Here is a 22,203-nt window from a genome sequence, read left to right as displayed (position 1 = left end):
TGCATTTAAATAAATAGACTTCAGAGATTTGGAAACACTAGATTCTTAGATTTCTGCAACATGTTTATGTCACTCTTTACATCCTTATTATTTATTTATGAATTAATAATAATGGTTATGTTATTTGAAAAGTTACGTAGTGGTTTGTTTTTGTATTCATACATAAACAAAAGCTTGTTTACTCTGCCCCACAAAATAAGCCAGGCTAAATTATAATAAGCTAATTATAATTCTATTCATTGGTCACAATTCAATCTTTTTCGCTTTCTTTTTTAAGTTGGCACATTTACATTAAAACGACTGTTTAATATGGACGAGAAGTTCAAGCGGAACCTTTGTGTTTCACTGAAACTGCCGGGGACTTGTGACCGTAACACAGTCAAGAGCAACGTCATCGAACACGGCAGATACGTCAGATTGTCCGAGAGGGGAGTCATTCATGGATCCTTTTAGGGGAATACTAGTGGCATATTTTATGCCAGAACATTGCTACCATAAATTCTTTCTGGATTTCGACTTTCTGGACGGTGAGTGGTCGGTTTCGTCATTTCCTGCGGTCGGTCCAAGGTGTCTCGTGATGACGGTGGCAATTAGGTGTGAGGTCTTCCGGGATTTATTGCCTCGTCTGTTCGTGCTTTTGTTTAAACGCCACACATCCAGTCAAGTTCCTCGTTTGGAGAGACTTTGGTTCCAGGAAATTGCAGCAGAGTGAGAGCTCTGTCCGCGGATGAGACGCGTGGCTTGACGGAGGGCGATCTCTGAAGCGTTTGTTGGTTAAAATGACGGAGGTGCAATTTGGAGTTAATTGTAGATCACTTTAAACAAGGAACTGCGATGGATGAATGAAGAATAAGATGACTCAGATAATTGTAGTATGAATAGTGATTATTATGAAAGAAGTGAAAAAACAAGAGACTGGCAAACAGTGAACCGAGGAAATAAGAAATGGAAAGGATTTGAATCTGATGAAGAAAAAAGAGAGGAAGATAAAGCAAATGAAATTAAAGTGATTCTTAGATTCCAGAACCCATGTGCTTTGAATCCTTTGAGAATAAACGAGGCAATATATAAAATAGAAAGTTAAGAGATGGTCATCTATTGGAGATCAGGTGCAGGGGACTAATGAGATGCAAAACATTATTGGGAAAAACAATCAAGCCACACATATGGCTGGACAGAGGAAAAGTCATGGGAGGAATAGCTGGAGTGTCGACTGATCTGATGGAGGAAGAGATTAAAGATTATGTGAAAGGAGCTGATTAAAGTGAAGCATTTGTTTGTTACAAGAAAAAAGTCCTAGTAAATCAGTTCTTTTAGTCCTGGAAGAGGAGAGATTACCTGAAAAAGTGATGATTGGATATGTCAGTTCTACAATAAGGCAATACGTTCCTTCACCAACCAGATGCTACAAATGTCAAAGGTTTGGACATATTGCTGCTGCTTGCAGAGCTAAAGCCAGGTGTGCTAGGTGTGGAGGGGAGCATGAGTTTGGGAAATGTTCTGAAGGAACTAAGTTAAAATGATGTCATTGTGGTGGGGAACATAGTGCTGCATTTAAAGGATGTGAAGCTCATAAAAGAGCAGTGCAGGTAGAAAATGTACGAGTAAAGGAAAAAGTTACCAATGCGGATGCAGTTAAAAAGGTAAGTACTTTAAATGTTAATGCTAGCAGCATTTCTGTGCCTCAAACTCCATTTAAAAAAAAACAGATCAACTGAAGAGTCAAAGATCCATAGAAAATACAATGATTGTGGAGAAGAAGAAATGTGTTGTGATCAATTGTTCAGCCCAGACAGATAGTAGAACAGAGCAAATTAAAAATAATAATTAAAGCAGCAGAAAAATACCTTGAGATGGAAGACTTGTCTTTAGAGTCAATCAGTGAAGTTTTAACAACTGGGATAAATGAAAGTCAACAGTCCAGTAATGATTAAATTTGATGGTTATATCCATAATGCATTGGAATGCAAGAAGCTTAATTGCTATTGGCCAAGAGTTTAAATATTTTATTGAAAGACAGAATGTTAAACCACATATAGTCTGTATTCATTAAACCTAGTTAAAACCATCACTTGATTTTATACTTAATGTAGCATTACGTAAATATAAAAATCCAAATGTTGGAGGAAGTGTTGCTATATTTGTTCAGCAGGGTATTAGTTATAAAGTTTTTAATTTAAATGAAGAAATAGAAGTTGCAGTGGTTGAGGTATGGATCAGTAAATCAAAGTTTAATATAATACATTTTTCTAACCCCTGTAAAAAGATAAGTAGAGAAAGACTTGCTAGTATTTTTGTGAAGGAGAATGGAAGAAATATTTTATGTGGAGATTTTAATGCTCAGGAGTTCAGTAAATATGGCTAATTTATTAGGGAAGCAGCAATCATATGATATTATTAAATATTTTTAAAATACAAAATTAGCTGAGAGGATTTAGTTTACATGCGAGTGTATAAATATGTCTAGAATTTTGTTATTTGAAGATTTGAAGATGTATACAAATAATTTCTGAATGACATCTACATCCAGTTGATAGAGGTAATACACAGTTTGGAAACTGCCAGAAAACGCTTTGGAAGAAGAAAAAGAAGAAGAAAAAGTTCCTCATTCAGTTACAGGAACATTCAGTGAAAGCTGCTCAACAGGAAACCCATGTCACAACGCTCCGGACTGCAGCAGTTTAGGAATGAATTGAAATACTGTTAAAACCAGATATTTCACACTCTGTATGAAAAGACTAATGGGTCTTCTCTCTGACATTATATCAAACCAGACTTTTCCTGCCTTGAATCAGTTACACCTAAACTATTAATACATACTAAATGGAGTAAAAATGAGGGTTTTTTTTAAACAACTTTCTTCATATTCAGAAACGTGCACGCCTTTCCTTCTGCAAGATTGGGGGAGTACTTTCTCAGATGGATGCAGGCTCTGCTTCTCGTTGAAGAAAAACTGTTGGGTTTGGATTCATCTCTCCATCATTTATTCATTTTCACTCCATCTAATCTGGCAATCAACTCCTTCTGTGCCTCCATCCAGAAGCCAGACGGGGCGGCATGATGCCAGACACTTTCGACACTTTAATCATTTTCATCACTTGTTCACTTTCGTCTTTACCAAAACCGTTTTCAACCCAGCATCCCTCTACCATTTGACCAGAAGAGGGCGATGTTGGCCTGTCCCTACTTCTTTCCAGGACTGCGTTTGGATGCGCGATGAAGTGGAACCAGGCCTGCAGGGTTGTGATGTCGTGAACTGTGTTCTGCTACAACATGAATTCATCTTGCTTTTCACTTTATGTTCTGTGGGGCAAATTCAGAAGAGATCATCTTGGTCCATATGGAGCAGCTCTAACCCAAACAGAGACCAACTTTCATTTAATCCAGTTTCGTTTACTGCAGTTTGTTTATCTGGATGATTCTAGGTCAAATCAAATGAATGATCATCTCCTCTCTATCTGCTGTGTTCACGTATTTTATTCCTCTTTGTTTTGTTGTGTTTTTTTTTTTTTAACCAGTACCATGTCTGAAGATTGTCCTGAGCAAAGCCCTGGGGATCGGCATCATCCTGGGATCAGTGCTGGGTAAATCATTTATTTCTCTTCCTCTTTTTATTTCTGGCTTAAACCATAACTGTTTAAATAAAGCTGAGTTGTTTCTCTCCTCAGATATACTTACAAAAATATTCAACTGATTAATTATTTCTGTGATTAATTGGTATTGGTGCTAGAGTTTGATTTTGAATTTAAATGAAGCTTTTTTGTAGTATGAATAGTGATTATTGTGAAAGAAGTGAAAAAACAAGAGACTGGGAAACAGTGATCCGAGGAAATAAGAAATGGAAAGGATTTGAATCTGAATATCCACTAAATATCCACTCAGACATTTCAGGGTAATTTTGGCATTCCTTACGGCTAGATTTTAAATTGCAAATTCAGTTTTTGTTGTTGTTGTTGCTGTTCTTTTTGTTTTCTTTCTTTACTTTTTTTTAATTTTTTTATGATGAATTAATTGTCATGGCAGCCCACTCCTGCTGTCCTGATCATGCCCAGCCTGATGGGCAGTAGGGAGAAGAAAAAATCATTTTAAACTTTAAAGGCATTTAGCCTCCAGAGGTTGATTTAATCGATTTTTATTTATCACGCAAACCTACAATAATTTCCTTTTGAAACCCAGCATATGCTGAGGATGCCGTCTGCTGGAACGACAGCTCAGGTTGGAAGGTCTCCCTGTCATCACCCTAATCTTTAGCGCCCTTCACCGGTTCTAGAATAGATTCAAGTCAAGGTTTTAGCATGGATGGTCCAAACGTACATTTTTCAGTCAGAAGAATCTAAATCTCGCGGCGAACGCCTCCTGACCTCCACCAGCGCTGTCCTCTGTAGGCTGCATCCGTGTAAATCAGACGTTTTTCTTTCTCATCTGATCTGAACCGATTCACATCCTTTTCTTGTTGGTGCTGCTTAACTTCAGTCAGGTCCTCCACTCGTCGAGACAAAAATTGATTTAGGTTCTCTTTGGATAAACGTCCCCTTGGGTATATCTGTAACACCTGTAACGTTTCTGCTTCCATTGTTCACAGTGAAATTACCTCAGATCATAAAACTGATGAGAGCAAAGAGTGCAGAGGGGCTGAGCTTCAACTCCGTGCTCCTGGAGCTGCTAGCCATCACTGGAACAATGGTCTACAGCATGTCCAACAAGTTCCCCTTCAGGTCTGGACCTCATGCACTTTATCTCTGTGTTGCTTCTCTCTACTCTTTGGTTTGATCATTGAAGTAACGTGCTGAATGTGGCCGCAGTGCCTGGGGTGAGGCTCTGTTCCTCATGCTGCAGACAGTCGCCATCGGCTTCCTCATCCAGCATTATGGAAGGAGAACCGGCATAGGTGAGACCAGGCCCACTGTCACACTGCAGTTAGTACTGATTGTGGTTATTTGCTGTTGACCAGCCACACTGGGATGAGGCTGTGTTCCAGTTACACTGGTCAACAGCCAAAATATTGTGTGGGTTTTTCATCTGTATAAACAGGTTGGGTTTTTATTCAAAGGTTGATAACACTGGGTTACAAAGAAATTCTATATTTTTTTGGAAGTTGTCTATGTTTTTCAACTGAATTATGACTAGTTTGCACTGCTGAATCCAAAAATGAGATTCATTCATCCCAATCAGGTCAGGCTTTTATTCTAATTTGATTCAGAGAAATTCGATCGTCGATTTTCTGACACTATCAGTTCATTTCTGTTAATATTTCTCAGCCAAAAAAGGTTTCAGGAGAAACAAAATGGTTTTTTTAACAGAGTGTATTAATGAAATGTTACAACCTTAGATTTCTGTAGATTGAATAATAAACACTGATAAATGTAAGCACATGTGAATTGAACATTATGCCTTCATTGTGTAAAATTGTCAGACTCTTTTCTGTCCTGATGGAATCTCTCCTCCTGCTCGTCACTCATTGGTCAGATTCTCAGGAAACTGATCCAGATGTGAGAACAATCATGCATTTTGATGCTCATGTTGCTCCATAGATCAGAAAGTTGACCTGATTGAGCAAAAATCAATGTGATTTTAGGATTCAGCTCATCAACATGACCCTAAAACGCATTATGGACAAAACCGACTATTTTTTCCATCTGTAAAATTACAAAATACATGAAAGTCACAAAGTTGGCAACAGTTGTTAACAGTTAAAAGTGGCTGATTTTCAAACCTTTACTACAGTTGATAAGATCAGTTTCATTTCAAAGTATCCAACCAAAATGAAGGAAATCAGATAAATGGATTGGCCGACATTTTGCTGGTAGTTATAGTGGCTGCTGTGGATAGATTTGACTAAAGTGTTTAAAACATTTAAAATCATGTTTAGGTTCAGTAAATATACGGTCAGATAAACACCAAACTGTTAGACATTGAGCTAAACGTCTGTATGTGTCGTCCAGGTCTCTTGTTTCTGGTGGTGTATTTCGTCCTGCTGGCCGTCCTCCTGTCTCCGGTCACTCCCATGTCGGTGGTCACCAGCATGCAGGCCTTCAACATGCCAGCCATCATCATCGGCAGGGTGGGCAAACCCTTCATGTCTCTCTGCATCACACTGCCTGACCTTTATCACGCTGACAAGTAACTGACCTGGTATCAATCGGAGCTGTCTGAATTTTCTAAGTTATTTATGTATTTATTTTGGTCATTATTGATATCTTATATTGATTTTGCTGTTATGGCCTATAACCAATATTTACTGATAGTATGTATATACATGCCCCAACACCTTGAGAAAAAACCGACCACACTGCTGACTTCACCACTGCTTCCCTGCTCAAGTTAAACTCCCATAATCCTGTGCTGCATCGCTATCAATGTCACATGACCAAATCTCTCCAGAAACAAGGCAGACATCCATAACGGTTGTTGGTATCGGCCCAGTTTCATCGATCAGACCGATACGATGCGTTAAAAGTGGTGGTGATAGTGATGTCACTGCGACTGACCGACTGACTCTGAACGTTCCAGCTGATCCAGGCTGCAACCAACTTCCGTAACGGACACACGGGCCAGCTGTCTGCCATCTCCGTCTTCCTGCTATTCGCCGGATCGCTCGCTCGGATCTTCACCTCCCTGCAGGTGAGAACAGGCTCGTCCTTCGTCTTTGTCCCTGTACCGACGGAGGAGCAGAGGAGGTTCTCCTGAAGCTCATATTACACAAGTTGAACACATTTTAGAGCCAATTTCATCACCGGTGTATTTTTGATGCTCTGCTGGGTTTCCTTATGTAGAAACTTAAAAAAAAAAATAATAATTAATAGAAATTTTTTTAATATCAAAGTAAAAAATGCATGGTGTGGTACATAACATCAATAAATGATAAAATAATCTGAAAATTTAAAAAATCACATAACAAAGAGAAAGAAACAAAGTATTAAACTTTTGAATCTACTTTGAATAATTAATAGAGCGTACTGTACTCTTTGAGAACTAGGATCAATGGGAATACACGTCAACTGAAATGATGATTATTGTTATTATTATTATTATTGTAAAGTGCATTGAGACATTTGTTGTGACATTTTTTGCTATAGAACTAAACTGAACAGAATCGAATGTTGTCTTCTCCCAGGAGACCGGGGATTCGCTGATGGCTCTGACGTATGTCATATCCTCCACATGCAACGGCATCATCACTCTGCAGGTCCTCTACTACTGGAACAGCAGCCCTGAGCACAAGAAGAAGAAGAAGAAGAAGAGGGCGTAAACGCTCGACAGTTGCAGTGTTGTTTATGAGCGGTTTTCGAATTTCTCTTCTTCAAAACCCGGAGAGCTCACAGACAGCGAGCGGAGCAGCACCAACGTCCCATTTCAGGAAGAGATTAATTTTCCCAGACCAGAGTGATGATGCGCAGCTCCTGGCTACATGACGGTCAGCTGGGGTCCGGACCACTCTGCCATCATCACCCAGCGATCACATTCCAGGGAAACATTCCTCATCATGACAACCTGTTCTGACGATCAGGATTAATAAACGCTACAGTTCTGTGTGAGCTTTTATTTCTGTTTGTTTTTCTCACGTAAAATCCAATTATAATCTGGAAATCATAACTTTTTTTATTTCTTTTGTTGATTGAAATCTTGATATGTGCTGAAAGAGAATGAATATTCAATTTCCAAGTAAGTGGAGCTGCTGCTGCAGTTCCAGGCTGTTTTTCTTTTGAATCTGATGTAAAAAGCTTTCGAATCAATGAACTGAAACCACGCCTGCAGCTTTTCACACGCCACCGCTCCGCTGGCGTGTAATCGGGCTCGACATCGTTATGTGCAGGAAAGGAGGAAGTTCTGCGTTAGCAGAGCCGACTGTCAGGAAGTGAATCGTCAAACTGAAGTGGATCCTGAGTCCGGCTGCTGAACAGACTGGTTTGGTTCTGACCCAAACATGTCTGTCTGGTTTATGATCTACTGCACTGCTTCAATATATAAAAGCATAATTGAAATTGAACCTATTGTGGTTTTTCTCGGTTTCTTTGATGCTTTTCTAATTTAAATTTGTTTTGTTGTGTGTGTGTGTGTATGCGTGTGCGTGTGTGTGTGTATGTAATATTTATTTGTGTGACCATGGAGCTCAGTCTGACAGACAGATAAATTGATACAGAAGTTTACATTCACTACAATGAAACAAGATGCGCATTTTAAGCTTTTGCTTTGAAGAACATCATAAAAATGGCCTTTAAATATTTTTCTCTCATCATTTTGGCATTTAGAAAATATAAATTTATTCTGATTTCATATCAGCAAGAAATAAAATGTTGAGATTCTGATTTCAACAACAGAACCTTTTACTCTCTATTCTCTTATTTGATACATTAAATTAAATTAGTACTTTATTTTGTCCTATGTTCTTCCTATGTAAATTTCTGCTATTTCTTTTGACAGCTTTTTCTTGTCTATAGTGTACTATTATACTGAGTATAATATTCAGTAAAAGAATGACTGCATTCTCATATTAGACCTAAATTCAACTCTGTTTTTTAAGCAATGCTTAAAAAAATGTATTCTGTCATTTACGTGCACTATACATGCGTTGGTATGTTGATGTATTGCAGATTCAACCTCACTGTGTCTCAAGTGAACATTTCTGGATGTCAGCTTTCCCAGAGGCAGCGTCGCTCTAAATATTCCTGTCTTTCTCAGTAGGATCTGTTTCTATATCCTCCTCTCGTACCTGCCAGAGTTTTCACTTAAGAAGGAAAACAAGAGCTGCTCATGAGTAATTTTACTTTACTCATGAGTAAAAGTTTGACCCAGGAGAATCTTCCACTGAGACCTGCTCACTTCAAACAGGTTATGACCGGATTGTCCCCTCGCTTCGCTCTTTGAAATCCCGCCGGTGACCACTACCCTTTCCGAAACTCTCACAAACACTGAGAATGACCACCGCTCTTTGTGGACTCCTAAGTCACTCTCAGCACATCCATGGCAACCACTTGTTGAAGCTTCGCTGCCTGTTGCCGGGCAATGTGATGTACTGGAGCAGAAAATCCCTCCATTGACATGCTCTCCGCCTCCTTTGCGCTCACCCTTCTCCCTGCCTCATCCCTGCCCTCCCACTGACCACTGTCAAAACAACCACAGTTTCTGCTCCCCTTCAGTGGGACGCTGGACAAGTGATGCATATTTTTAGATCTCCCCCTTCTTGTCACAGCACAGCCATAAAAAAAATGATGTAAGGAAAAATAGCACAGACACTTTGGATTCTGTCAGAGAGGGAATAACTGACAGTGAAAAAAGCAAAGTAATGTTTTCGCTCCAAACAATGTTCTGTGTTAGTTTGAGTTCATCTTCCAGTAAAAAGCATTTTCAGAACAGCCAGTTGTGTCACTTTCTTGGTTATGGAGGAACTTTTGCCACAAGTTTTCACTCTACAGTTCTGGGCACGTCTTTCTTTTTTCTTCCACCTGCGTTGTGTTCCTCGACAGTTTTTTTTATTTTTGATCATTTGTGCACTTTCCATGTTTCTATTGTTTCCGTTGCATATTTAATACAGCGCTAAAGTTAAACTAAACTTCACTTGATTCCCACTGAGAGTTGAAAACATCATTTCTCAGCAGACTGGGCTTGAATGCTGCTCAGTGTCTGAGAAAGGGGTGTATATAAGTTGTGTCTTGAATCACCTGCAATGTGTGCTTGCTTTGGCTAAAACCTCCAATGTTGCATTTTTCCCAGTTGTTTTTATAGTTGTCATTAAAGTCTAATGATGCTGGAAAAATAATAAAAAAAAGAGAACATGATTGGAACATTCAGTTTATATTCCAGTCTTCAATTAGCAGGCCTGTATCTGTGCAACTTAAAGTCCACATCAACAGGCGTTCCACTGGAAACATCCCAGTTCTTACTGGGAATTCCAGCTTGCAGGCTCAAATATGTCACAAATGCTGTTGGGTTTATTATTATTATTGAAACAGGAGCCTTATAACACTTCTGATTCTAATTCTGACAAATAAGTAATTTGTTGTTAGTTTACTACTATAGTTTCATCCTCTGATATTAGTTGAACTGAACGGGAAATTGCTCTTATTGCACCTTTAGCGAGATGCTAAATCCAGTCCTTAATCCTATTAAACAAACAAGGATGTAATCAGTGATGTTGGTGGCTGGGTGGTTCTTCACTTTACACGCCGTTCAGAGAATCACCAGGCAGGTGATCATCTGTGGAGGTAAAACAGTGAAGGTCCCAGAATGGAGCCCTGTGGAAACCCAACATTCGAATCAAGGCGGGATTATTTCACACCGTATACAGGAACGCTTTGAGTTTGGTTCATTTATTGAATTTTAATCCATCATTTAGTGACCATAGAAACATGCCTGCTTAGGCTCTGGAAACAGTGTTGGCATGAACCAAGCTTAAGAGGAATTTGCTCCCACTAGTCCAAGTAGAAAACCTTCTGACTGATTTACCAATAAACTACCAGCAGCTGTCTGCACGCAGTAATCAGTGCTGCAGATCTTTATTAGGTGCTGCAGCTGCAGCAGCAACAGCTGCAGCAGAGACAGGACGGGCTGTGTGAGGGACTCTGGCTCTCTCCGTGTCGTCAGCATCTGTTCTCAGCTCCTTCTCCCTCCCTGCTGCTGATCTCCAGGCCCTCCGTTTTCCTCCTCTCCCCTCCCCTCGGTGACCGATTAGCGGGTGTGGGGTTCCCTCCTATTTCCATGAGAAAGGCAACGGTCGATGAAAGGGTTAAGCCCGGGGACGCAGCCCCCCAGAAAGCAGCCCTAATTTTCTGCTCGGTGGGGCAGTGAGGGGAGCGGGGCGAGGGAACAAAGACGCCCAGGGGAGGAGCGGAGACTGCGGCTTTACTATATGCACCTGCGGCCTGAAAAGCCGCAGACAATGCGCCTCCGAAACGGCCAATTACGGCCAGTTTTCTAAGGAGTGTCCTGGAGGAGGAGGATGGCTGCTGAAAGGGAAAGAGAGGGAGAAGAGGAAAGTGAATTTTAAAACAGGTTAAAGACAAGAAAGTAAATAATCATTGGAGACACGATGAGACTCCCCTCCAGTGTTTGTCTTCTTGAAGACAGTGTAGAAGACAACAGAGCTGCATCCGAGAGCTGCAGGCAGTGGAACCTGTGGGACCAGATCCTCCACTTCAGACTAGTGCAGCAAATCACACAAGATAGGCTACATCTCATAATTAAAAAAATAAAAAAAACAATTATATGTATTTTATCTAGTTGAAAACAGATTTAAACTAACTCTGCTTTGGTTTATAGTTTGATGTCAGTTTCCAACCTTCTGATATTCCATAAGTTGTTTTTTTTTTGTTTTTTTTCTGGAGGAATCACATCTGGAATGTGTTGTAAACATCAGATTTATATATATATATAGACTATATATATTCTCAGATGGACCTGGAAGCAGCCAGGACTTTAAAATGGCTTCCAGCTCCACTTTCAAGGTCGTCACCCATTCACCAAAGAGGAACTGAAGATGCCTGATATCACAAAAAGTGACAAACCGTGTGTGGGAAAATGTTTTGCGCCCATATGGAGGGAGCGTGAGCAGCCAGACCAATGAAAGCTGAAGTTGAGAGAGTTTGCAGCTGTGCTAACAGTTTGAAATAAAGGACATATCAGCAATGTCTGTAGTTTCCTATCAGTCTGCTAAAGGTTATTGAGCCCATATCTAAACTGATTGAGACAAAATAAAGCAATCGAACTGCTGGTGTGGCCACAAACCTGGTTCACCTAAAACCAGGAGTGAGTTCCAAACATCCGGACCAAAATGCTGGGAGGCAACCTGTTGCCGTTAAATTTGTTTCTAGATTTTAAAATCATTTTCACACTTTAAATTGCTTTTGATCCGGTTTAGATTCCGTGAAAGATTTCTGCTGTTTTGTCAACACTTCAGGCTTGTTTTGTAACCTTAACAACCAGAGAGTTACAAGCGGAAGAGGCTAATTGACATTTCAAAGTGTCACACAACATTACCATGAAGGGAGAGGAAGTAGAAATACCTTGTATTCATCTGGACAGACTGAACTGGAACTGCAACGCTGCTGTTTTCAACTCGGGACAGAGCAGACTGTACTTCAGGAAGCCAACGTTCTTCAGGGTTGCATCTTCTGGTGTCCGTCATGGAGGACGGAATCTCCTCTGCCAACATTTGTTGAGGCAACCAAGCACTGAAACAGCTGAACGAGCTGCTGAAAGCCTGCTCTGCCGTGGGGACGGCTCTGGAGCTGAATGTGCACAAATAATGCTTCATAAACGCTGCAAGTCTACCGATGGTTTTCAGTCAGAGGCTTCAACAGAGCCACTGCAGCACAGACCGCCACATGCATCCCATCCGACCCTTTTATCTGAAATAAAGAATCTCTGAAAGAGGAGCCAAAAAGAACTCGTGGAATTTCCTTCTTTTTTAGGATGAATGTTTGAAACAGAACTGCAAGTGAAGGCAACAAGTGGTGCATCATTGTTCCAGAGTTTTTGACCACCTGGGTGTCAGGAGCCACTGGCTCCAACATCAGGCCATTGTGACATTTGAATCTTCTTAATGCTGGGACGTTATTTATATTACTGCCAGTCGAAATAACGAGGGTCATGTGAAGTACAGGTAAAAATATAGCTGCAGTTTCACCACCACTTACAGCATTCTAGATTCACTTGCCACTGGACCGCAAGGATGCCAAACTGCAACCTGGACACTTCACCGGTTTTCTGATCAATCGGCGCATTTTAACGCGAGGTGTTTAAGATGTTTAAGATAATAAAATGTTCACACTTTGTTTAGCTCCTGGTTGAACAAATTATTTTCTGCTCTTTTAGGAAGAAATGTAATCTTTCACAATAAAACATCCAGCAAGAGACCATTACTACTAGTTCTGAAAAAAAAAAGTAACTGACAAGAGTGCCATATAAGAGTTTTAATCAAAAAGCAACCAAGACTCTGCATTAGAGTCTAAAAATATGGACAATATTTACAACAGTGACTCTACAATGCAGAATTTGCATACACTTACATGTACTCTACAAAGTATTCAGTATAAAAGTTACCTTTTAATATACATGGGTAGTAATGTAAACATTCAGATGTTAGTGTAACAGAAGTGATTTTCAAACACTTTTGGTATTAATTCCCAGTGTCTGCTTGGTTTCCAGCACAAGTGTTTTAACCACATTCAGCATCTCGTGTGTGCAAGCTGATCAGACTCCAGCTCTGCCAGAAACAACCTCCACTTCATAGAAAAATGATAGAAGGAAAAAAAAAAAACATATATATAGTAACTGAATCTTTTTTTTTTTTTTTAGGAGAGAGGTTTGTCCACCCTTTTATTCTATACTAACAGAAATATGACTTCTCTGAAATGTTTTAACTCCAGCCCAGAGGAAAGTGATAACACTGGCAGAACAATGGATATTTACACGCAGAGAATGATTCTAAAAAATAAAATAAAAAAAAGACTAAAACCAGCAAATAAAATTCAAACGCTGAAAATGAAACATCTCAAATCTGAAAGTGGAATCAATTGATTTGATGTGAACAAGGACCTGCTCCATGTTCCAGACACATTTTGAGGAAAACACAGATGGAACTCTGAATGCTCTTGGTTTCCTGTAGATCTGGTGCCGATTGTCCAACAAGTGCATCAGCCTGACTTCAACTGGGAAAATATCTAAAAAGGGAGAAAGAAGTGGAAAGCCAAATCCAGTGCACAGAGTTAACAAAAAGATTTTAATATTTGTGCATTTTTTCTGCCTCTGAATCATCATAGACCCAGTAACAGTTCATGACATCAAATGAGTGAGTGGTGGTGGGGGGAGGAGGTTCCAAAGCTCATCTCCATATGTGCTTTTTTTTTGTGAAGAATGACTCTGTGGCAAGAAATTCTGGGCTGCAGGGCATTTGTTAAACCTTTTCTAATAAGTGCAGTCAACCAGTGATTGTCCACAATGAGTCATGAAGACCACAGAGGCTGGGAAAGGTTAGCCTTGCACTCTGTACCAGGGAGCTAAAGTGGTAAGCCCTAAACCTGCATGCAACTACAACAGGTGAGGGACAGTGTGTGCTGGTCACGTCTGTCAACAAGCTGGAACGTTAACCTAAGACTCAAAGGCATGTTTCATCAAATAGCCCAAAACCCAATGACTGAGGTTAAAACATGGACCAGCTGCAATGGTCTAGCTCTGTCCTGTAGGACTCCTCACCTCATTCTCTTGTTCAAGTCCCTGTGCATCGGCTGCTTTTCTTATTCCCAATCCCACCCCAGGATTCCCACTTCGGTCCTAAATGTGCGTAAGTGGCACCGTTCCACTGAGGTAGTGCTGCTGGACACTGGTGTAGCCCCTCTGTGCAGTCGCAGTATCGGAGGAATCCCCTCCAGGTCCAGGAATGTACATGCTGATCATGTCCCTGAGATCCCCCTGCAAAGCCCCTCGGTGGTGGTTCGGTGTTCCTGTTGAGGGCGAATGGGCGACCGGTTCTGCCTTCACCATGGGCATGTTCACCGGGCTCAGCTGCTGCGGACTGCTGCTGTATGACATGGGACTGCAGGAGAGAGAAAACACAACAAATTAAAGAAGCACTTTTTTATTTTTGTTGGTACATCGAGTTTGAGAAGCTTTACACCTGCACCACTGTGGGCTGGGAAAAGTATTAATGTGATTTGGCAGCATTTTGTGCAAACCACAAAATTCAGAACTATGAAGACAAATTAATTCAAGATGAATGATAAAGGCTGAAAGTGGAATGTTTGAGAATTTAATGTTGGATATGAATGCTGACATGAATCTGTTAACCTCCTGTTGTCCCGGCTTATGTCGACCGAGGACAAGCCCTTAAAAAAATATGTTTTTCAATTGCAGCTGCATACAGAAACTTTAATCTAACAGTCCTGCATCAGAACTATGGTGTGCACACCTCAGGGGGAAGTTTAGGCTCAAGCAATCCAAATGTGAACTTTACAAAAGAAATAAAAATAACCAAACCCAGGCCTCAGGTCAGACTGACCGGAAGACTAAGGAAATCACAGCTGGACAGGCAAACAGTATGGAATGGCATCATTGATCTCCGTAAAACTGATATCTTTTCAAATTCCCCCCCCCTCCTGTTGCCCTCGGGTTGACATGACCTGAGGACAAGCCCTTATAAAACATTTTTTTAATTGCAACTGCATACAGAAACTTGAAATAACAGTCTGAATCAGACCTACAGTGTTCACAACTCAGATGGAATTTTCTGCTGCAGCAATTCAAATGTGAACTTGACGAAAAAAATAAGAACAACCTGTCTGGGTCAAAATGGAAGACAAGAGGAGGTTAAATACACCTGAACTCAGAACCACTTTGGTCCCAAAACTTAAGAAGAAGAAAAAGAAAAAAAAAGTGGTATAGTTTCAATTTTACCAAATTAAAATTCTTTATTCGCTGATTTGAGTTTACAGCTTCCATTTTACTGTGGAAACAAGATGGCTTCTCTTCCCCTAATTGGCATTTTTTACCACGTAGAACAGTACAGGAGCTGAAAAAGAAAATTCCAGTTGAGAACGAGCAATCGCACCATATAAGCCAGGAAAATAGTGCATCAATTGTGACTTGCATCTGCGTGTTAAGGCAAGGCGGGGATCGTCTTTAGCCCAACACACCCTCCAAACTGCAAGCCTTCATTCCTCATGTCTGTCTAAACAGGATTTACCCACAAGACGTCGGAAACACGTTTCATCCATCCAATGCCAAGTCTTCAATAATTCTGCACAAGGTTTGAGTGAACAGCATCATGCACACGACTATTTTCACCATTTGTGAGATCATGGAAGACTTACTGAAGTCTTTAGATGATGACACCAAAAGTAGGAAGATAATTGATGCAACGGAGGAAGAGTGTACACAAAATCTGCCAACAGCCAGTCAGTTCAGAGGTAAGCTATGTTTCTTATGAGTATCGTTTTATGGAACAGACCATCTAAGAAATCATAAATCACAGCAGCATGCCACACCTGAAGAACGTTCTAACAGTTGTGGCCAGAGCTTTGTTGTGCATGTTTCCTTTCCTCAGCTGGCCGATTCCACTAAAGAATTTCCGTAGTTTTTTGTCAGTCAATGTATGAAAAAAAACCACTCTCTAAAAGATCCAATATGCTTATTGTAAAAAGCCAAACTCTGACAGCCATCTTCTGTAGGCGAAACAAACTTCACAGCATCTCGACACAACTCTAGAGAGAAACAAGAAAATCCCAGTCTGAACTGCAGCGCTTGAATAAACTTGTGTAGCGTACTTTGGGCTGAGCATCAGAATTGGTAAATGTTAGAAGGCAACTTAAGAGTACAGAGTAAACACTACATCGAACAGCTAATTTGTATAAGACAGAATTGGCTTAAAAAACACTGAAACAGAGCACCGCTGCTGGATTAAGAGCCGTATGTTTCTCAGTGCACACAGTCTGTAGTTTGAGGAAATTTAAATAGAAGACAAAGCTCTCCAATCACTTTGGACAATGGTTTCAAAGAAATTGTGGGTGGCCACACACAGAGCAGCCCTGCCCATCACCGAGTCCGCTTAATCAACATTCCAGGCAGGACCCAGCCCAAAATCACAGCCTCTGGCATAACAAGTAAGCAACAGACTGAACTCTGTTCCATGGTCCAAACTCTCTCGGGGACTGAATCATAACCCGACTGGGCCATCATTTAAGTCTGTTAAATCATGCTCCAGTGCTTTACATCAAATTTAAACTGTTTTCAAGCCAAAGTTCTGTAACAACGGAAGTGGATTTAATGTCCAAAACATTAAAGACTCATCTGCACTAAGAATTAAAGTGCAGACATGTGCAAGTGTAATAATGCCCAAACAGTTTAACAGCCTTTAAGTAGAAGGCTGTGCAAGAATAAGGTCAAAGTTGACCAATCGACACGGAGTTGAGCTGGACAGTAACCTGGTGGTCAGGCAGCATAATCTACATTTTCATTTTGACAAACTTTCATTTTGACAAACTTTCTGGGAAAGGATTTTTTTTTTTTTTTGATCAATTAAAATAACTTGCACTGTGAAATAATAAACACGTCCACACAATCTGCCGGATTTCTTCAGATAAAAACTTTTTAAATTCATTTGAAATGATTTAGTCTGAATTTCGCACCACATTCAGACCAATTCTTTTTATTGGCATCACAATAAAAAGAATAATTTAATGCTCAAAATAAAGAATTATTGCCCGTTTGATAACACTCACTGGAATGTATGAGACTGCACTCTATAGTGTTTTATTGTGGGTGAACATCATTAATGTGAAATGTGATTTGATTGGCCTGCACAGAGAATATTCACATATTAAAGTGTGAAAGGCGGCAGACTCATGTTGTTCGTGGAAGTTGTGGACGAGTTCCGAACCGGGCGGATGATGACGGAGGAGAACCCACCTGTAGGAGTTGGCTCCGCTCATGTACGTCTGCGCCGCCGTCATCGCGGGCGGGTACTGGAGCGCGGACAGGTCGTACCGGTGCAGCTGCTGCGTGTAGCTGAGCGCCTCGCTCTGCATGCCGGTGTAGCCCCCGGTCGGAGCCCAGCCGTAGCCCTCCATCCGGGGGCTGCCGCCTTGACTCTGGGCCGCCGCCGTCAGTAGGTTCCCTGCCGACAGCGGATACTTGCCCACCTGAGCGTCCTTCTTCAGCAGCGGCTTGGTTTTGCGGCGGGGCTTGTATTTGTAGTCGGGGTACTCCTTCATGTGGACGGCCCGGAGTCTCTTGGCCTCGTCGATGAACGGCCGCTTCTCGGCGTCGGTGAGAAGTTTCCACTCGGCTCCCAGGCGCTTACTGATCTCGGAGTTGTGCATCTTGGGGTTCTCCTGCGCCATCTTCCGCCTCTGTCCTCTTGACCACACCATAAAAGCGTTCATGGGCCTCTTGACTTTATCCATGGGGTCGCCGCCAGGTGGACACGCCGTTTTCGGGAGAGAGTTCCCATTGGTCCCCAGACTCCCGGTGAGGCTGCCGGTGATCGGGGACATCCCGGCGCTCTGGTGCGTCTGAGACTGGCCGTTTGGTTTCAGCTCGTGTTCCATCAAGCTGTACATGTCGGCCGGCCTGGTGAGTTCAACGAGACTTGGGAGTGAGTGAAATACAGCCGGGCTGCCGGTTCCTTCAACTTTTGCTTCCCAGCCGGTTCGACCGGGTGATTTAAATAAAGTTGCTAATTACCCACGTCACACCCGGGAAACAAGACGAGCCAGGCGAGATCCACCTTTTCTACTTTACGCGTGTCATTACTTCTCTTCTTCAGGTTGTGTGTAAACTGAGGAGTGTGAGTTCCGCGTCCAGCAGCTGTCAAAACGGCCCCAGCATCTCACACTGAAGCGACTCATCTGCCCCGGAGCTCCACCAGACCAACTCTGCGCCGCTGCACATCAGCAGGGACCAATGGGAAAGCGAAAAGCTCCAGAGGGCCATTTGAATGTGAATAGCTTCCGACGCTGCAGAGACACTTGTTGATGACTGACGCGGGGCGTCGCGTCCGCGAGGCGATCTGGGTGTGATGTGGAGGGAAGGGAAGAGGAGGGGGCGTAGGCCCCATATTTAAGAGGTACTTGCAGAAGACGTTTTTCCACATTCCACATTCAAAGGCTCTAACAGGGCCATAGTTTACCTTCATGTGTTTGCATGTGATTTCTGAAAACATCAACTACTAATGAGCAATTCATCAGCTGTATATTATGGGACGCCAATGCACAGTCTAAAACAATAACAGCAATAGTTTGGGTTATTTTGTCTGGCCTAAGAAAACAGAAAATGGGGGTTCAGTTTTCATGTCATTAATTCATTTCTAAATGTCGCAGCTTCAAACTAAATATTTAATTAGCAAGCTAAAGAATTCGTTTGAAGGTTTTTTTTTTTTTTTTTTTTTTTTTTTTTTTACAGTACTAAAGAAAATCCAGAAACAGACATTGAAATCCAACAAGGCACCATGAAATCAAAACAACTGAGGAAAAAAACTCATTCCAGAGACAAATAGAATACATAGCTGTTTTATTTCTCTCAAAAAAATCCCAGATTTTTCACCATGTTGATAGTGAAATGTTGACTGGATGATCGATGGTCACTTTGTGTACTGAGTTTTACCCACTTTTCACTATAACTGAGATTAGAAGTAGAAATATAGATCAGTGGTCTCAGACTGGATCCTCATGGGCCAGAGTCCTGCAACTTTCAGACATGTTCTTTGACCTTTGACCTCACTCCACATCACTAGCTCCATCACAGATGGTTATTTACTGGCTTTCAGAAAACAACTCTAATGTCTTCATAGTACTTCACCTAAAAGAAGTGGAGATTAATGGTATATTTCTGAAGGACCTGAGTAGGCAAAATGTTGTACTTTTAAGAAGAGTAAAATTCCTTGATTAGATTTACACTGAAATGGAGGTAAATATGCAAATAGTATTCAAGAACAAAAGGTGTTTTGCAAAAAGGATGCTTCAACAAGCAGTGTGATCATAACAGCCGATTTCATCTGTGAAAATTATGCAATCAGACAGAAACAAATGTATGATTTCATTTATTGACAAACCCAGTTATTTTACAGCATAAAATAAAAAACAAGTATCTATAAATGCACAAATTCAAAATGTAACAAACCTTTCCAAAACAGCTGATGAAACCAATACTTACAACATGTAATGTATAAATGGTGAAATGGTAAAAAGGTACTTTTATTGACTTCTCTTGACCTCCAAATGGCACAGCAGAGCGTTTTCAGCAGAGCGTTTTCAGCAGAGAGTTTTCAGCAGAGCGTTTTCAGCAGAGAGTTTTCAGCAGAGAGTTTTCAGCAGAGCGTTTTCAGCAGAGCGTTTTCAGCAGAGAGTTTTCAGCAGAGCGTTTTCAGCAGAGCGTTTTCAGCAGAGAGTTTTCAGCAGAGAGTTTTCAGCAGAGCGTTTTCAGCAGAGCGTTTTCAGCAGAGAGTTTTCAGCAGAGAGTTCCCACTGGGCCCGGTGAGGTCGCCAGTGATCGGTGACATCCCCCTTGGTCTGATGACTCTTGACGGTTTGGCTTCAACTCGTGTCCCATCAAGTGGAACATGTTGGGTAGGTGTGGTGAAGATGACGGAAGAGTCAGTGAAATACCAAAATGCAGTCGTGAACCTGGTGACATTAAGTTTTGTTTCCCAGCAGGTTAGACCGGGAGCTCCAGGTGAGTTATTACCCACGTTACACCCGCAAAACAAACTAGATCAGCCAGATATACCTTTCCATTTTCTTTGTAAATACTCCTAGAAGTACTTTCTTTTTTTCAAACCGTTGGCACAGACAGCCATAAAAAGTCTTTGGTAAACACACATGTTGCTCTGCTGAGGATCTTTAACTCATCCCTCTAATCAGGTGTTTTTCCCCAGGCTTTGAAAACAACAGTTGTCAACCACTGCTGAAAAGAGAACAGGACAAGTCACTAATCCAAAATTGCATAAGAATCTCCACACTTCTATTCATCAGCAGGGTTATTCTGAAAGCAGTGTTTGAACAGTTTAACAGCTTCTAAATAATGACCAACCACTTTGATGTTTCCGTGCTCATCATGGTGTGGAGACGGCCCTCGTCAAGATGCTCAGTGACATCCACATAAATACTGACTGTGGAAGAAACACAGTGCTGGTTCTGTTGGACCAGCACTGTGACCATTCAACCTTGTTGATCATGTCATGTTATTGAAGCAAATGCAAAGTTGGTTCAGAGTCTGGCAGGGTACTTTGTTGGTTTGAGTTTTCCTCAAAGAACAGGGACTTAATTGAGCCAATTGGTAACTTTTTGTTGCAGCAAACAGAAGTCGTATGTGGGGCGCTCAATGGTTCCATCCTGGGGGCCCTCATTTAATATCTACATGCTCCTGCACAGTAATGCAGCTGGTAGCACCGCTGCCTTGCAGCAAGAAGGTCCTGGGTTCGATCCCTGGCCCAGGGTCACACTCTGTACCCCATCTCTCGCCCGTTGAAGATAGACACTAGTGGGGAAACCACTAGGGATAAATGTGTAAGATAATCTTCTCTCAGACCAACTGCCTTCCTATCCTCTTTCCCTCCATCCTCGTTGGTCTTCCTCTAGGTCTCCTACCGAGCAGGTCCATCCTCACCATTCTTCTGCTGATGTGTTCACCTGGTCTCCTCTTTACGTGTCCATTCCATCTAAGACTGGCTTCTCTGACTTTATGTCCAACACACCAGACATTAGCTGTTCCTCTGATGTATTCATTCCTGATCTTTTCCATCAGGTTGCTCTCAAAGAGAACATCAGCATCTTCATCTCTGCTATGTCCAACTCTGCCTCCTGTCTGCTTGTCGTTGCCACTGTCTCTAAACCAAACAGAGCAACTTAAACACAGAGGTCCTTTAAATCAAGGCTTAAAACCTATTTGCTTAGAACCTCCTCCGTTTAATAACTAAAACATAGTTTAATCTTAGACTCTACTCTAAGTTCTTATTGCTTTTCTTATCTGATGTTTTGTGTATTTTTTAATGAATGTTCCATGTTCAGCCCTTTAATTGCCTTGTTGCTGAAATGTTCTTTACAAATCAACTTGTCTTATTATAGCTCTTCTGCGTGAGATATTTGCTGAGCTGCTAGGCTAACAATAGCTCCTGACCCAGTCAATGAACTGTTTTCATTGACTATGACTTAATATTATGACTCACTAACATATCCACTGTTTTTTTTTTTCTGCTCCATTTATTTGTGTGCAATCACAGCTTAAATAAAGAAATGAAGCTTTTTTTTAAATTGAGCATGTTGTTGTTATTTCTAATTATTTTGGTCACAATAGTTTATTCCACTTTGCCTGAGACTTGGCGCCTTAAATCATGCGAAAGATGAAGCATAGAGTAGATCTACATTTACTGGACTTTCAGTGCAGACCTGGATTGGAATCTGAATTGTGAGAATCTCTGCTCTAACTACTAGAGCATTATCGGTCGGGGCCTATTTCACAACCGAAACATTCATTTAAATGTATAGAGTACGCATAGGTAACAAAGACTACATTACATTTCTGAATATGTATATTAACTCTTAGGTATAACTTGTGCAAAATCAGAACTAAATCAGTTGCAATTCTTCTTGATATAATTTTCTTCCAGTCATTAGAGTTTTTTTCCTTTTTCTTGGGTGAAATAAGTTGGAATGCTGCTCTTACTTTAGAACAATGGTTGGGTTCTCTACCCAACTCTGAACCTAAAATATAAAATGA

At 41.2% G+C, this 22,203-nt stretch overlaps 2 protein-coding genes across 2 annotated transcripts; one reads left to right on the top strand and one right to left on the bottom strand.

Annotated features, from left to right (window-relative positions):
• The first annotated feature begins 380 nt into the window (after nt 1–380).
• On the top strand, nt 381–7,987 carry mpdu1b (mannose-P-dolichol utilization defect 1b). The gene is made up of 7 exons (XM_055058552.1): nt 381–527; nt 3,519–3,584; nt 4,583–4,715; nt 4,803–4,888; nt 5,943–6,061; nt 6,511–6,621; nt 7,115–7,987. Exons 1-7 carry the CDS (start codon nt 440–442, stop codon nt 7,247–7,249), a joined length of 738 nt encoding a protein of 245 aa, XP_054914527.1. The 5' UTR covers nt 381–439; the 3' UTR covers nt 7,250–7,987.
• Nucleotides 7,988–12,893: 4,906 nt separating this feature from the next.
• On the bottom strand, nt 12,894–18,690 carry sox19b (SRY-box transcription factor 19b). The gene is made up of 2 exons (XM_055058551.1): nt 17,398–18,690; nt 12,894–14,530 (listed from the first exon to the last, which is right to left on the bottom strand). Exons 1-2 carry the CDS (start codon nt 18,048–18,050, stop codon nt 14,269–14,271), a joined length of 915 nt encoding a protein of 304 aa, XP_054914526.1. The 5' UTR covers nt 18,051–18,690; the 3' UTR covers nt 12,894–14,268.
• Between the last annotated feature and the right edge of the window lie 3,513 nt (nt 18,691–22,203).

Source organism: Poeciliopsis prolifica, unplaced genomic scaffold (genome assembly GCF_027474105.1).
Source record: "Poeciliopsis prolifica strain line A6 unplaced genomic scaffold, Auburn_PproV2 SCAFFOLD051, whole genome shotgun sequence".
Classification (NCBI taxonomy): domain Eukaryota; kingdom Metazoa; phylum Chordata; class Actinopteri; order Cyprinodontiformes; family Poeciliidae; genus Poeciliopsis; species Poeciliopsis prolifica.
Note: the sequence above shows the minus strand (reverse complement) of the source record. Positions and strands in the feature narration are given on the sequence as shown.

Excerpts from the sequence above, each read along its gene's own strand:
- mpdu1b (XM_055058552.1), top strand. The coding sequence starts at position 440 with ATGGATCCTTTTAGGGGAATACTAGTGGCATATTTTATGCCAGAACAT. Across the intron at positions 4,716-4,802 it reads TCCAACAAGTTCCCCTTCAG|TGCCTGGGGTGAGGCTCTGT; the intron begins GTCTGGACCTCA and ends ATGTGGCCGCAG. Across the intron at positions 6,622-7,114 it reads GGATCTTCACCTCCCTGCAG|GAGACCGGGGATTCGCTGAT; the intron begins GTGAGAACAGGC and ends GTCTTCTCCCAG.
- sox19b (XM_055058551.1), bottom strand. The coding sequence starts at position 18,050 with ATGTACAGCTTGATGGAACACGAGCTGAAACCAAACGGCCAGTCTCAG. Across the intron at positions 14,531-17,397 it reads AGCGGAGCCAACTCCTACAG|TCCCATGTCATACAGCAGCA; the intron begins GTGGGTTCTCCT and ends TCTCTCCTGCAG.